The sequence below is a fragment of the Hippichthys cyanospilos genome, chromosome 12, assembly GCF_059441005.1.
Source record: "Hippichthys cyanospilos isolate Australia breed blue-spotted pipefish chromosome 12, RoL_Hcya_1.0, whole genome shotgun sequence".
Taxonomy (NCBI): domain Eukaryota; kingdom Metazoa; phylum Chordata; class Actinopteri; order Syngnathiformes; family Syngnathidae; genus Hippichthys; species Hippichthys cyanospilos.
Window position 1 is genome coordinate 18,417,501 of NC_142380.1, and position 17,351 is coordinate 18,434,851.

The 17,351-nt window shown below is 37.7% G+C and overlaps 1 protein-coding gene across 3 annotated transcripts in view; it reads left to right on the forward strand.

Annotated features, from left to right (window-relative positions):
* Positions 1–17,351, forward strand: part of LOC148415207 (choline transporter-like protein 5-A) — a 36,382-nt gene that overhangs the window by 4,090 nt on the left and 14,941 nt on the right. The window contains exons 3-9 of one of the 3 annotated variants that reach the window (XM_088428968.1): positions 1,131–1,204; positions 7,567–7,651; positions 9,362–9,446; positions 10,962–11,090; positions 12,030–12,090; positions 12,231–12,354; positions 14,468–14,551. In XM_088428968.1, the coding sequence (XP_088285094.1) occupies positions 1,131–1,204; positions 7,567–7,651; positions 9,362–9,446; positions 10,962–11,090; positions 12,030–12,090; positions 12,231–12,354; positions 14,468–14,551 (642 nt within the window). Of the gene's footprint in view, positions 1–1,130; positions 1,205–5,590; positions 7,482–7,566; positions 7,652–9,361; positions 9,447–10,961; positions 11,091–12,029; positions 12,091–12,230; positions 12,355–14,467; positions 14,552–17,351 lie in introns of those variants that run through there. The other 2 variants (XM_088428970.1, XM_088428969.1) reach the window with 2 other exon arrangements.

Sequence of the window (17,351 nt, forward strand, 5' to 3'; positions counted from 1 at the left end):
TGCTGTAAATGTGTTAGCATATACGTGGATACATGGTAGTGATGGGAAAATCAAGCTTCAACTTTTCATTCAACCAGTTGTACTTTTTGACTTCTCTGGAATGTACACTCTGTTCAACATGGTGCTGAAAGGCATTTCTGAAACCCCTTTTGTTAAGCCAACAGTGCCATCAATGGAGAAATCAAAATAGCAACTGGTTCATGCACTGCAGGTCAATTTTAAGAAAATAAAAATGGCTTATAAGAAAAAATATTGAGGAAAAAAAAGGCTTCAAGCAATCTAGCATTTTCTTCTTTTGATTTCTTTGCTCAAATTCATATTTTTTTCTCATAAGATAAAAAGGTGATTATGAATCGTACCAGTACCATTTTTCCTATTTTGGGAAACGATGGCAAAAACAAAATCTTTTTATAAGAAAGGACTTACTTAACTAGCAGGGTTTTAAACATTTACAGCAAGACCTGTGTTTTCCTGTCATTTAAGTTAAATTGTGTATTAGAATTATGTTTACTTGAATCAATTACAGGGGTGTCCAAATTCGGTCCTGAAGGGCCAGTAACCTGTAACCAGTAAATAAAATACATATAAAATGTATACATTATGTTTACATGGGTTATCTTTGCTGTTTTCTGTAAATTTATTTGATGAGCTTCAACATTAAAGTGGGGAAACAAATAGTGGACACTGAGACAAGGACATTTGATTGCCATGTATGCTTCTGGAACGTGGAAGCAAGCTTGGATATTGAGGGTAGGCCCTCACAAACACAGGGCAATCGTGAAAACACATCAAGGCTGGAGCCAAGATTTCAACCCAAAACCTCAGAGCTATGAGGCTGACATGATAACCGCTAGTCTAATGCTGCCACAACCCTGTGCATGTGCATTTGGTTTTGTGTGATATGATATACTAGGCACAAATGAAGTAAACTCACGATTCAGATTTCTTTGATATCTGATTTGCTTTATGATCTCAAGGAATATTTCTTTCCCCTGAATTATTTGTCATCTTACCATGACCGTCATTAAGTTTGGGCTTTGTCCATATAGAAAAATATATCTAGAAACATATAGATTGATTAGAAACATATATCTAGAAACATATAGATTGATGTTCTCTTGTCTCAACAGAAGCTGCACAGATGTCGTATGCTGTTGGATCTTTGTCTTCGCCATTATTTCATACATCGCCCTTGGAATAGCGGGTGAGTCCTCTCCCACAGACACATGTTCGTTTAAATACATTTAATCACTCTCGTTCACACAATTTCTGTCCCACTGTGCAGAAATATACAGTCATTGGATAAATGCTGTGCTTTATCCCACCTAATGGACGCTTGGAGTTTCTCATTTTCAGCATAACGATTGGACGATATTTCTGAGGCAAAATCACTCTTTGACTCATTTCAGCCATTTGAATCCAGGATCTCGTTCTTTCGGTCACAACCCAACAACTATAACTACAAGGACACGCAGGTGAGGGTAGGGGGACAGCTATAGAAACCAGTTGAAAATTGGGCCTTCTCATTGGAAGTCTCTTTAAAAATGGGGACATTTAAGTACGCTCCGACATGTACAAGACATGCTGTACGAAACTATGCACCTCAAAAGTGACAAAATAATTTTGTTCCATGCAAGATGCCGTCTCCAAATTTTCTTCCAAAAACCCCCACTTCCTACCCCACTGTGCTCTGCTCAAGACAGCCAGTGACAGGCAGTGATTGGTATACAGATTGTCTACTTGAGTAAAAGTAAACTCATCCATGTAAAAAATGACTTGAGTAAAAGTAAAAGTGCTGATCCAAATAGCTACTCAAATAAAAGAATGGATACACATATTAAAGAAATAAAGGCTCTGGAATGTAGTTTAAAGTATAACGAAGAGTAAACAGTACTTTTTTTCGTGATCCAAAAATCGCAATTCTAATTGATTACCTTTATGCTGTTAAGATAAATGTTATCAGTTATGTTCAAGAAGAGGTGGTGTTCAAGAATCTCAGTGGAGATTGGTTAGCACGTCCGCCTAACAGTCCCGAGTTCAAATGCAGCTCGCTCCGGCCTTCCTGTGTGGAGTTTGCATGGCCTACCCGAGCCTGCGTGGGTTCTCCCCGGGAACTTTGGCTTTCTTCCACATTCCAAAAACAGGCATAACAGGTGTATTGAACACTCTAAATCAGGGTTGTCGAACTCATTCGAGATTTCAAGATTTCAATAGAAAAAAATCTATTCCCAAGTGGGTTGAACACATAAAATCATGGTATATATTTATATAGCTTTAAAACAGCAACAGCAACCAAAATAGTACACAACAACATCTCACTTGTAATCATAAGTTCATTTCAGTTAATTCAAGTGAATTTAAAAATTAAGCTCATTTTATACTTTACATTACAAAATCATCTCACGGGCCAGATGAAAGCTGTTCTGGCCGATTCTGGCCCGCGGGCCGCATGTTTGGTACCCCTGCTCTAAATTGTCCTTATGTGTAATTGGGTGCGTGAATGGTTGTTCGTCACAGTGTGCCCTGCGAGTGACTAGCAACCAGTCTAGGGTGATCCCTGCCTACTGCCCGTAGATCGAAGACTGCTGGGATAGGCACCAGCAAACTAGCAATCCGCATAAGAAGCGGCTGGATGGAATGGATGTATGCTCAAGAAGACCTGCCAAACAAGATGGTACTGTACCTCACTATAAAGTTAAGAGCATTAGATGCATTTGTTTTTTTTACTTCTGTGTTCTGTATGAGATAGCCTAACTAGGATCAAATCATACTCATAGGCCCATCTTTTAATCAATGTTTTTTATACAGTAGTACCATTTGTGTAATTTACAGCAATGCTTCTTATTATTCTCAGAGTGGTATATCTAGACTGTTACCCTATTAAAATGCATCACCCCATTCAAAGCAAATTAATTTAAGTGGCACACTGTGGCACTCACCCATCCATCCATTATCTGTAGCCGCTTATCCTTACTAGAGTCGCTGGCTCGCTGGTGCCTATCCCAGTTGTCCACCGGCAGTAGGCTGGGTCAATTGCAGGCCACACAGTGATGAACAAACCTTCACATATTCAATCACACCTCACTCATAGGTCTCAAACTCCAGTCCTCGAGGGCCGCAATCCTGCACTTTTTCGACGCTTCTGTCTTTGACGCACCTGATTCAAATTAAAAAGCTTGTAAATTATCCTAACCATCAGGTGTATTTAGGAGAGTGGCATGAAAAACATGCGGGTTAGCGGCCTGGGGGCCTCTAATTTAGAGTGTCCGATACACCTGCCATGCATGTTTTTGGATTGTGGGAGGAAACCGGAGTGCCCGGAGAGAACCTACGCGGGATTGGGGAGAACACACGAACTCCACAAAGAAAGGCAGGAGCGAGTAAGATTTGAACTCAAGACTTTGAAATGTGAGTTGGACGTGCTAACCACTCTTCCACCCAGCTGTCCTGTGCAAATATTACCATATAAAGACACAGTTGACAGTTGTGCAATGTATAACAAAGACATTTAAAAAAAAATAAAAAAAAGTAAAACAACAAATGAATCAAACTTCATTTAGAACTGTACTGCATCTCCTTATTTGCACAACAGTATAATAAACTGTTCGATAAAATGGTATTAATGATAAAATATAAAGCAAATGTTCAATTTCCATATTTTTGCCCTGTAATGTGAAAGGACTATTTCAATAATGCCTCATTTGCGTCATATTTAATCTGAAATTTAAGAAAACTACATTTGTTTGGTTTAATCTGCGTTATCAACTCAGTGATTTCCATGGTGATATCTGCAAGTTAAAGTACGGTGGCCCTGAAGTGCAAATGAAAATACCGAAGCAAAATTAAAAAAAGAAAAACACATTTACCAAAGATGAAACATAACGAAGCGTGAAAATGTTGCGTGCGTTTCGAATTTGTAAAAAAGTTTTTTTTCTTTTCTTTTTTTGCGTTTTGTTTTTAAATTGCGTTTTTCTTTTTGTTGTTTTTTGTCTTTTGAAATGCGTTTTTCTTTCTTTGTTTTGTTTCTCGAAATGTTGCGTGCGTTTGTGAAAATGTTGCGTGCGTTTCGACTTTTGTAAAAAGTTTTTTTCTTTTCTTTTTTTGCGTTTTGTTTTTGAATTGCATTTTTCTTTCTTCGTTTTGCTTCGTCTTTTGTAAATGTGTTTTTCTTTTTTTAATTTTGCTTCGGTATTTGTTTTTTTCATTTGCACTTCAGGGCCACCGTATTAAAGCCACCCAGGCACAGATAATTAAGTTATAGCAATCAAATTATGCTGGAAAAATCCCCACAATTTTGCTTAGTATGAGCTTCTCCTCCTAAATGTGGTTTCTTAACTTGGTAGAAGATAAAACAAATGAGAATATAGAGGTTTTTCAAAAAACTTTAGCCATTATCGCTGTTAGGCGAGCTAGCTAACGTTAGCCACATTGCAAACGTTTCCAAGCAAGGTAGCATATAAAGACGTTGTCTTAGAGAACTTACCTTGACGTGTTTTCTGAGATTTGACGGAAAGCTCTGGAAGCCAAGCACCTCCCACCAAGCACATGCATTTTCATCATTTGCACAAAGATCCTGAGAAACAAGGAAAGTAAAAGTAACCTACCGTATCTCTCCAAGTACAAGTTGACCTAGTTTAGAAGTCAAACCCTACTTTTTAGCTTCAATTTGAGCAAATTTTACAAAAACGATTATACTGTAAATCTACCCCTGACTTATACACAAAGATCATGGCTGTCCAATTAAAACACAAGACAGCCAGATGTGTTATTAAAAACAACAAAATTATGCTACTTTTGTAGGCATCCTATATCCAATTATATACTCCTGCAGTTATGTGGGGGCAGCAAGACAAGACTGCAACACAACGTACGCGTGCACGTAGACGCCAATGCTGAAATTAATTTTGTTGTTTGAAATGGAGGTCTCTGGGGATAATTTGCAGATCATCTTACTTGGAATGTTCTTAACCCAAGTGACAACTGTTGTAAGATCAAAATGTGTACTCCCACTTGGAGACATCCATGTCGGCTTGTCGGCTTGCGTTTGCACAGAACATCGGCTTGCATTTTGCGGTGTTCTGTGCAAACGCTCTAAAACAGATGCATATCGAATTTGATGTATATATAATCATTTTAAGCCTTGGAAATGATATGATATTGCTTTTTTCACATTCAAATTATTGTTATTTAAACACAGATATATGAGAGAAAAAAGTCTGTTTTGAGTTAGGCGATTATAAGTCAACCCACCTAATTTGGTTTTTGAAAATGATGAAAAACAATTGTACTTAATGAAATACGGTATCAGTCATCATTCAATAGGGCCACAGACTACTCCAAAATTAGTGTTTTCTGACATTGATAACAATATCGTAAGAGGTACTGATCGGGACTAATCCTGAACCATTCTTTCGACCCTTTAGCTTTGTCTAAAATTTGTCAAATTGTGTGCAGTGACTAATTCAGTGGCGTCTCTAGCATGTAAAGTTGAGGGGGGCACCAGAGTGGACACAAGCAGCAAAACCTACATGAGTAATTATATTTCAGCTCAGGAACATAATCCTTTTTTATTCATAACTTTACAAATTATGAATACAAGCTTTAAAAGATTTCAAATGAAAGTATCACACCAGAGCTGTTCTTTACTTGAATAGAAAGAATACTCGTTGATCTTTCACCTGAGCAAACTTGTCCAAAACCCGTTTGTCAAAGTCCGATAAGCCATGAAATCCTTTTCAATGGACAGCATTAAGTAGATTGTGCATTTGATCTCTGCTGCTTCTTGTAAATGTCTTGATCCTTTTTAGTGTTGAAAAGTATTTTTCTGTCTCAGTTGTTATCATTTGAAGTGTGATGGTAATTATGGCAGTGACAGTTAATGCATCCTGTACAGTAGCTTGTTATCATAAATCAACTGCAGCAGAGCCAGTGTGTTGCCAGTTTGCAACTCGAAGAGACTCGACAGCAGATGTTAGTTGCACATTGAAATTCAGGACATGGAAATGGTTTGCTGAACTTACTGAAAAGTGTGATATCCACGAGCTACGCTGTGCAAAATCTCTCCTCCATTTGAGCAAACCACCAAGCTTCCTTGTTTCCAAGTTTTCCTTCGTATTTGCGGCGCTTGCCTCTATCTCTTGAAAAACGTCATCTACTTTTTCCCTCAGTCGAATCGACCTTTGAATCACATTGTAGTCCATGTAGTGTCCAGCGATTTTCTAATCACACATGCAGTTAGCCATGTTCCTGTTCAGAGTTGAAGGTGTGGATTTGCTTCTTTCCTTCTTGACTGATTTTAAAATCCACTAGAACGTTTAATTTTAGATTTTTGCCCAAGTGGCAAAGTGCTCTATTTATTTACATATTCTTTATTAGTAAATCATCTTCTTACATTAGTCATGTTCTGTGTGGGATTTTTTTCCATGGAGAGTTTAGTTGTGGGTTTTGGGGTTTTATTTTGCCTTTCAATTTTTGTCTTCCTCACACCTACCTTTCTCATTAGCTTGATCTCATCCACCTGTTGTCTGCGTGTTCCTGTCCCGTGTGTCAGCCAATCAGCTTCCCCTGCCTCGCATTCTCCTCCAGCTGTTCCTCGTTGTTGTCATCAGTGTCTTGTATATAAGACATAGGAGTATTCAGCTAGTTGTTGGGTCATTGTACGGCCTCCCCTTGCAGTGACCTTGCGCAGTCATTCAGCCTTCCCGTGTTGCCTACTGTTCCTTGTGGTCTCCAGTAAGTTTGAGTTTGTTTTTAGCCTTTTGGTTGTACTTTGTAGTTTGGTTCCTATCTCACAGCCTCTGTTTGATATTAAACCAGCATTATTTGAGCCTCATCCGTTTCAGTCCTGCATTTTTGGTTCCCCCTAACCTTCCACGCCTCCATTCACGATGCCCCGACATGACAGCATCTACAGCATTCATATTGATGAGTTGCTTTTATTGTCCTTTAGATTACAATGAAAACCAAGCTAGTTTGCTGCTGCTATTCTCCAAAACTGACCACATTTTAATTGGCAATATTTTAATTGCAGGGTAGGGTCACGATGACCTGGCCCCCTGGTTGTCTACTTAGAATGGTTTAAGACCTGCGTGCTCCGTTTTATGGTAAATGGTAAATGGACTTTCACTTATATACTTTTCACGTATCTACCTTAGGTACTCAAAGCGCTTTACACTAACTAGTCATTTACCTACTGATGACGCAGCATCAGGAGCAACTGGGGTTTCAGTGTCTTGCTCAAGGACACTTAGACATGGTCTTGATGGTCGGGGTTTGGCAGAGCCTTTTGATTATGCAAAATGTTTACAACAGAATTGCTTTGGAAACAAAATTGGTAGTTATAATAATGAATATTATTATTTAGGATATTTATGGGTTATTACACTCTGAAGAGAAGACGATTATTTTGAGATTGCAGTGCGTCACTAGCACCATCTGATGTGAGTCAGGCACCACTGGCCCCAAATGCAGGGATGCCACTGGTATAGTTTTTTGAAAAATATGAAATTCACCAAATGTGACCTATGATGGTTTGGGCTGACGCTAGTAAATTGCTCTTTTATCCAGCCTGGCTACATGGTGATCCCAGAAAGGTGCTCCATCCAACAAACAGCTATGGAGAATTTTGTGGTCAGAAGGGGACTTACAATGCGTGAGTCATTCATTTTGTATCACTAATACATGTCTGGCCCAGGTGTTTCTTGTTGTCTGGTCAGCTTTTAGTCTATTAAGTTCCCTGTTTCCTTTCGGTTCTTGTCAGATCGTTAATGATGTATTGTCTTTTTCTATAGCTAGTTGTTTGTGTCGCTGTCTTTTGTTTTCCTGTCAGTTTTTCCAAGTGCTGTTTCTGAATGTTTTGTAGCCTATGATTCATGGTATTTGAGTTACTTTGGTTTGGTTAAATAGTCATTTAACAAATGCACGTGACAAAGGTAGGAATGCACAAATGAAGGCAAAAGGTTCATCAAGACGAGATTAGACTAATATTCAAAAAATGGCTCTTAAAAGCTTGACAGATCTTTGCTTGCGAAAATCTAAAACAAAGACCATTTTGCCACTTCAGCAATAGAGTGCAGTGGGCCCCAGGGGGCATCATGTCCAAAGTTCGGCCCGGGGGCCAAATGCTGCCTGTGGTCAATTTCCATCTGGCCCGCAGCCTCCGTCATAAAATCAATAACGTCTGGCCCGCAAGGAGAATTACTACATTGGGCAGCAGCGCTGTTACCTGCGTATGCTAAATGCTGCCATCTATAGGCTCAATTAGGAACAGCAAATAAGTATATGAGTATATTGTGCTGCGGTCAGCACCAGCAGCTTTATATCGACAACGTTTTCCGGACAGTTGGATAAGGACACATTTCCGAGAGATTTGAGCATTTGGTAAGAAAATGCTAAGCTTGTTCGGGTCGACGTATTTGTGTGAGAAGACATTCTCGGTTATGAACTTAAATAAGTCGTTTGAGGACACGGCTATTGGACTCTCAAGACACCTTGCGCATCCATACCACTGCCATAGAGCCACACCTGGCCTTTGTCCTGCACTCCAGATGTCAGTTTCACCCATCACACTCTTACGGACAAGTCATTTTTGTGAGTGAAGTTAAATGAATATTTAATTTCAATATTTAATGTCAATTCAATTTTGATATGCATGTTTCAAATTAACCAAAACACATGTTTAAGATAGCTGAAATTAAAATAAAAAAGCAAAGCAGAAATGCTCGCTGAAATGTATTTAAATTAATTGCTGTTATATGTAAAGAACGCCTGCCAAGGTTGGCCCCCCTACATTTTTAACACACCAAATCTGGCCCACTTTGCAAAAATTTTGGACACCCCTGCCTTAGGGTCATGACAGTTGCAAAACAGGGAAATGTCATAAAGAGGGGATGAAAAACTCGCAACATGAAAATAAGGTAAATCAGGGATGTTGTAACACGGAGGTCCACTGTATAGTCTGTTACCCCCCTAAAACACAAACAAAAAAACACACAATTGTGAATGACAAAATATTGGAGAGTTTAATTGGCCCTTCCAGAAACCAGCTCTCAATTCTATCTTGACTTTGTAACATGGTTAGTGTCCACGCTCAAAGGCCAGGCAAATGTGATAATCTTGAAGAGTTTAAAGTTAAATGGGTTTACACAGCAATTTATGCAAACAACAATTACCAAACTACTGTAAGAGTTTTTTTTTTCTTCCAGTTTTAGATAAATCAACACATCAGGTGGAAGCAATCGGTACAGGGAATGGACACAAAAATCAAGTTAACTTAAATGAAAGGGGATAAAATTACGAAATGACATGGGCAAAACAAATTAAACTGACTGAAACTAACAATTTATATTTGCATATTTTGCAGGAAGAGGCCCATTCTTTTCTACTTCAACATGTTGAAGTGTGCCAGTCCTTCTATTCTGATTAATCTACAGTGCCCAACAACTCAGGTAAAAACTACGAAATTTATAATGGAGGTTTGTTCACAAGTTAAAGTATATCTTGTCAATAAGATCTTACACCACATTTAAGTATGCTTTTAGCCAGTGGTTCTCAAAAGGGGGTACTACTACCCCTTGGGGTACTTAAAGCAACTCCAAGGGGTACACAAGACTTTAAATAAAACAAACAAACGTACAAAAATCCTTTAAGTGATTATTTAATTGATTATTTCAGGAAAGTATAACTTCATAAAACAAATTTTATGTGTGGTAGTGTGAAGGAAATCATATATTGGGATGTTAGCATTATTTGTTTATTTCTTATGTCTAGAACAGCATGCATTGCTATCCATCTATGCAGTCCTAGCTCATCTCGCCCCAGTCCTTAGATAAAGCTGTTGACGCAGGAAAGTGTGAAGTGAAACCTTCACCCACCTTTTGGCGGTGTCTTCCTGGCACTTTTTGTTGTCTTGTAATGTGATATGCTTTGCTAAATGAATAAAAAGCAGGCGGAACGACTGGGCTTTTGACGGTTTTGGCGAGCATGAGAGTGAAAGCCAAGCCCTCTGACGGCAAAGAAAAGTCAATCTTGGTTGGTCAGAGTGACTGTTTTGCTGCTTAGCAGCTGGGCTTGTCTTAGTCTTATTTCATAGATTTCTCTGACAAATAGGTTATTCAATTTAATATTGTAAAATCCCAGATTCTCCCCCATAATGAAATGGTTCGACCCAACATGTCATGTGCCACTTCTTGTTTCCTTTAACCGTTAATGATTAAATCTCTACGATGATCCCAAAGAAGGACACTACAATAAAAAATTATCTGTGGACAAATACTTATTTATAATTATTTCTTTTTGTGAACAGGTCTGACACTTTATGTTGATTATTTTTTGGGGGGACAAATATTTATTAATCATTAAGTTAATGATTTATTTTGTGAAGAGATCTTTACTGTAATCCCAAAACCAGGATGCTCTATGTTTAGTATTTATTTTTCTTTGTGGACGAATATGTACTTTATTAATATGGCCCTTTATATAGATTATATTGTGTGGGAAAAATAGTTATTAATATTTAAGTCATTCTTTTTTGATAAAATATTTCTTCTGTAATCCAAAAGAGGACACTTTGGATCTAAAGGGTCTAAAGTTTAATAAATCAGACATTGATGGCATGTTTTATTTTTTTCTAACCCAAAAATGCGGTCCACTGGTTAAAGGGTATTTGGCTGAAAAGATATTTCCCAGAGGGTACATCACTTTAAAAAGGTTGAGAACCAATGCTTTAAACAACAGTAGCCCTTTTCAGAAAAAATAAAATAAAAAAATTCAGCTTTTGCTTTATGGATGAAAATAGGTAGGTATGCTGGAATGAGGCATGCGCCATTATGCATGAGTAATTTCTGTCATGCATGCGTACCTGCGTAGCAGTTATGTGCACCACTGTTTATATTGTGTGTGTGTGTGTGTGTTTTTATAATATTGTAATTTTCTTCTGTGAATCACTTGTCCTGTGCTTTCAGATGTGTGTGTCAAAGTGTCCTGACAAATTTGCTACTTTTACTGAGATGCAACTGGATCACAAACTCGGCAACAGTTACTGGCAGTATTATAGACAGTTCTGCAAACCTGGCTTTAATAACCCTGACAAGGTACCGATTATAATTGTGTGAAGGCGAAAGCTCGTTTTTTGATGTGTTTTTTGATGTTTCAACTCATTCCCAGTTCATCCATTCCAGACCGTTCCGATTCTATATTATTCCAATTAATTGTTAGATGACTGCTTGTATTTTTCTCATTTCCATTATTCATAATTTTCCACATCTGTTTTCCACGCTAAAAATCCCATTGACTTAACATTGGGCGATTTTAAATTTCATATTTAGAGCTTTTATATTTTCAATATTTAGCTTATTTCTCACCTAAGGGATCATTCCCACCATTCCACTAATTCATACATTCCAATATTTTTTCATAATTCCATGTTTTTCACCCTTTAATATTTCACAATTCATTTTCAATGGGAGGATTCCCCATTCATTCCCAATGGGAGAGTTAACATTTCACATTTTGAGCTTTCCCATTTCACAATCAAAATATTCAACTCTTTGATTTCTCCTCATGGATCGTTCCAGTAATTTCAATAATTCATCTATCTTCTACATTATTTGGCCACTCCAACTTAGTAATATTCGGAATACTTCACAGATTCAAGCCATTCAAACATTCCACATCATTTCACCATTCGACGCATCTCACTTCAGCGTTTTCTCCTTCACACGCAATTTCTTCAGGAATTACATGTTTTCTAGTTTTAATTGCTTTTAGGTCACTCTACATGTTGGCTATATTTTGTATTTAGCACTGGTAGTTTGACTTGCAAAAACATCTGGTCAAAAATAAAACGCAGAAGAAATGACTGCTGGTTCTTTTTCCAAAGGTCTTCACGAATTAGACATTTTCAGTCACTTTTTCTAGGATATATTTTTACCAGTTTTTAATTACTCAACAAGAACATTTAGAATCACATTTTGCATCTTTTAACAACTTTAATTGTTCTTTGCTTCATGTTTTTCCTTGTGTTCTCCTAGCCAGTATCTGAGGTTCTACGAGATGAGGACTGTCCTTCTATGATTGTGCCAAGTAGACCATGTAAGAATGATATTTTAACTGTTGCTAGGTGAAATCATATTCACAATAACTCCTACTTTACATAATATGATATTTTGTTGCATGTTGTGTATTTGTGTGTGTGTGTCTGTGTGTGTGGTGGTGTGGGGGGGGGGGGTCAGTTCTTCAGAGATGTCTACCAGATGTCATCACTCCTAATGGCACTATGGCGGTGGCAAATAACACAAGGTTCAAAGATGGTCTTGAAATACCGCACAGCGTCGCTGAACTCCAAGAGGCAGCAAAGTATGATCACTTTTTTACATAAACAAACGTAATTTTTTGCATTTCATATTTGATCTGGTTTGAGTTTTATTCTAGACCACTTTGGACTGTGCTCCAAAATAAGGCATATTGTTCTATTTCCTAAACAGTCAAGGCAATTTCTAATAAACATTTTATATTTTTATATTGGTACCATATAATACCATATAATATATCCAAAGAAAATGAATTAAAAGCTTCATTATCATGTAAAAAATTATATAAATCCCTTCAATAGGTGTAACAAACCGCTGGGATGGCATTTCATCTTTTTGCTACCAATCCCATACCCATTGCCATTTTTTTGAAAAGCTTGGGATGCATTGTCCCAATGGGAGCGAAAAGATTAAAGGTGTCTAACATTTAACGTTCTAACATCCTTGTGTGATTACTTTGCTGATGTCACAGCCTTTCAGTAAGTTGTGGACATTCAAAATATATCTGGTGAGTCCATCCTAATTGGCGTAGCAGTCCTCAATAAATAAAGCTTTGAGAACTTTTTTTTTTCTAAATTTCAGAGGCGACTGTGGCTTTTCCTTGTGAAAATTGGTTATGCAAAAACAGTGTTATGCATGACTGCAAGCCTGTCGTGTGTTGTTGGGTTGTTGGGTTCTTGGGACTACAGACATCAGAAACTCAAATCTGCTTGCTGCTCATCAGTGACTTGATAACAGCTGTTCCCTTTGTTAAAATGCATTTATCAAACAAAAATGTGCCATTTTTCTATCTTAATCACACTTAATCACAAGTTTTTTTTCCCGTCTAAGTTTAGTATTTTGCCACATTCTGATGCAATTTTACTTTAATAAGCTTTAAAGGGCACATTGCTTGGAAATGTCATCTGAGATAATATTACTGCATTTTAAATGTGAGGCATTACACTGCTGCTGCATTACTTTTATATTATGTCATGAGCATAACTGTAAATATGGATTTGCCATTCTAAATATAGCTCATAACGCTCATTGCACATCCAGTGGAAGGTTGTCTTAAATCATAAAAACAGTATAAATTCTTACATATGTATTGTAAACTTTTAAAGACAAGATACAAAACCTGTTTTTTGTAATTTAATCCCTTCATCACTTAGCTTCAAGAGCATAGTGATGCATTGTTTATGCTTTAGGGCAGAAACATTTAGTGCATTCCACAATTTCATTGTTAATATTGTTCAAATTTAGTCGACTACTTTTCAGAAATAGATGTTTTTGGTGGGTCTATCATTAGCAGCTGGCCTACATCATTATTGTGGTTAACGTACTGTTTAACATAAGTTTTTGTATGCTTCATCTTGATACACATTGACCACAATTTATGGACTACAGCAGTTTTACAGTGAAAATTGGTGTCAGATTACCTTGTCATTATAATCTAGAAAGGGATCTCTCTGACAAGGTTTCAAAATGCTGGTGAATCCACTGCGGAAAGCATCAGCAAATCTTCTGCGTAAGACATACTCCGCCAAGAGTCTCCTAACCTCTTGAGGTGGAAGTGGCATTCCTGAGCGAGAGAGTGATCATTTTGCCTTCTTGGTTTTATCCCTCCTCTCAATCTTCTTCATGTTTTCTTTTTGCTAACTTTACGTTATAATAACTCCGCTCTAAATGGTTTGTCAAATTACTTGTTCTGTTTTTGCGGGGTGGGCAGCCCTTTAGGTGTAGCACCTAAAGTTCACTAACTCTTATATTCTTCTTGTTTTTATGGCCATAATGGCCATATGTCGATCTTGTGAGTGTATTGTCTATATTCAACCTGTAATCTGCTGCTGCTGCATTCATCTCTGCTGTAGTATAAATTACAAAAAGCAAGTGAACGTTTTGCGCAGACTTTTCTCCTCCAATTTAGGTGTTTTTGGCAAATTTTTTTTTTTTTTTGAGGGGGGCACCATTTTCAGGTTAAAATGCAGTGAAATGCATTGTGTTACACTCCACCGCTTTACGGCAAAAAGTAATGCATTACAATAATTACATGAGTTTTGTAACGCATTACTCCCAACACTGATAAAAACCTTTACTGATTGTACTGACTGTTAGCATTCTTCTGTGAAATTAGGCATTGTTTAATGATTGATTGTAAACGGCCTCTTTTTTTGCAGAGGAATCAGAGGGCTTGTGGATACTCGAGAGCTGGGCTTGAAGATAGTGGAAGATTACACAAAATCTTGGCCTTGGATTGTTGTGTAACTACAAAGACACACATGCACACACATTAAAATAAATTGGACCAAGTAGTTTTTTGTAAGGTAAAGATAAGTAGAAGCAATTCAACAATCAACATTAACTTTGAAGTGACAACGCATTTCAAGTTGGGCACAGAGAATTGTGAATTGTGTGGAACCTGGACTATAATTTTGGTTTAACCAGAATCGTTCAGATTTGAAAAATGGCGGGGTTGAATTTTGATACCAAAGTCTCAAGACCATGCATTCAAATTCTCTGTCACCTGGGACAGCTTTTGGTACTTTTGAGTTTGGGATGGTCTTAAAGGTCTCCAATCTTTACAGAACTGGAAACAGAATGAATGGAAGTGAAAGCACCGAAAATATACAAAATATTCATTGTATTTAAATGAGCAGCACATGCAGTACCTGCTTTTAAATATCATTGAATAAAAACAAGGATATTAGGTGCAGATTCACTGCAGCAGTTGTGTGGCTCAAATTGGTACAAATGGAGCAAACTGTTGGCGTTTGATTCACAAAGAAGGTGCTGATGGTTAAATCAATCTCTAATTGTGCTGCCAAGCAGAAAGCATCTCCATGTGCCGATTGTATTTTGCACGTGTTTAGATGAGGTAATAAGCATTTATTTGGCAGAGAAATTCTATGTAAATTAGCCTCTTTATTAAACATCTAATTCACGGATCGGTCAGCAATACCAAAAAGCAATTTTAGAGAAGCAAATAATGGTTGCTAAATGTGGGTGAAACCTACCACTTATCAGAGGAATGCACAAAAAGAAAAAGAACTATACCGGACAATTTTGAAGATGCAAAGAGATTTTACTGTCACATGTATAGTGCTATACCACACAGTGAAATTCTTATTCTGTTCGCTTCCCGAGCAGGACTACATTCCATAATTGAGCAAATAATAATCAAATATTAGGGAAAAAAGTCCTGAGGTCACAGTGGTTGAAGTTCCCCACTGTGATGAGCACAGTGTCTGTCTGCTTTGATCTCATGTTTGCTAATGTCTGGTCTCCTCGGCAAACAGTGTGCTCCTCCAGCTCAACTGCCAAGTCCGGTGCATCCCCGCCAGCCAGGCCCCAGTGAAAGTGAAAAACACAACACTCAACACGATGAATGCTAGTCCGGGTTCTCAGCCTGTTGATCCCATTTCCGAGGTAGCGGACGCCAGCCAGCAGCCCCAGCCTTAATGTCAAAACGCTTGATGTAAAAAAGTGCACTGTCAGTTGATGTTAGAAAGTGGCGATGAGTCATTATTGACCAGCCATTCTAAAAATTCAGATGCACATCGCTGCATAACCATACCCATATCAATATTGAGGATTTTATAGATATTAAGTGAATGAATGAATACAAATCATCTTGCTGTTAAAAGCTCTCCTTTCAACCTAACATCAGTAAATGAGGAAAACACTTATCCCGATAAACTGTAAAATTTTAATTGTAGGCATGATGTCTATGTACATTTTTGAGACAATTGATACAACTTGTCAGTCCCGTTTCACCTCCTCACTCTCTCGTTCTGTTTCATCCTTTTATCATAATAATGACAATTATGATAATAATGACTAATTCCCCAAACAAAAAAGGATGCAATCACGAACACGAAACGGAAGTAAACTTACAGAAAACAAGTGCAAAAGAAAATGAAAAACACACCAAGATTCAAACAGATGCAAACAAATAATGCTAATACCGTAATTCCTCAAATATAAGACGCACATGTTTAATACCCTTAATTTATGGGTCAAATTCTGGTGTTTTCTATGTTACCGTAGTGTATTTCAGATTTCCCACAATGGAAACAGTAAATGCTGTTGTTTTTTCCTTTTCCTTGTGACGCGGTTCGAGTTCATTTTGCCATAATACCCAACGACGTAGAGGAGGGGGACGTCAGTTGGATGTTAGCATCCAGTGCCTGTTGCAACCAACAGCAGCGTTAGCTCAGGTTATTACGGCATTATATTAAAAACAAAAAAGAAGTGGGTAGACTGAACCAATGTCCATCATTGTTCACACACTGAAATATTACTAAAACTTAAGAGGAAAATGTTAGGATGTCTCCAGCTGATTCAATTAAGAGTACACCAGTTAGAGAACATGTGAAGGTAATCCATTTGACTTGTCTCTTAATTGCGCTCTTAGCACATAGACAATCATAAACTTGGTAAAACACAGATGCTGCTCAACTTCTCATATTTTTGGTAAAATGAACTCGAACTGCGTTGCTAGGAAAAGGAAAAACAACAGCGGATTCAACATTACACTAGCAAGTCGTTCACTGACCGCTCACAATGTGGGAAATCTGAAACACGTTTATGTTAACGTGCAACAAATTCACAATTTACAGCACAGGCTGGCCTTATTTGAGTCGCATTTAGATAAATTGTGTTTGGACTTTGGCTAATCCTTTGGATTATGCAACATGTTTATTGGTAGTCAAAATAATGAATATTATTATTCAGGATATTATTTATCAAATGGAAAATGTGCGATTCCCGAAGAAATTGCGTGTGAAGGTGAAAACGCTGAAGGGAGAGGTGTTGAATGGTAGAATGATGTGGAATGTTTGAATGGCTAAAACCTGAAGTATTCTGTATATTACAAGGTTGGAACGTTTGGAATAGATCAAATAATGCAGAGGATACAAGGGAAAAACTGAAAAAAGAGGAATTGTGGGAAAACTTTGAATTGTGGGAAGAGGAAAATGGATACACTCATGGAATGGCAAGAATCGGGGGAATCGATTAAAGGTGGAAAAGTAAATCGGATGAGGAATGGTGAAGGAAGGT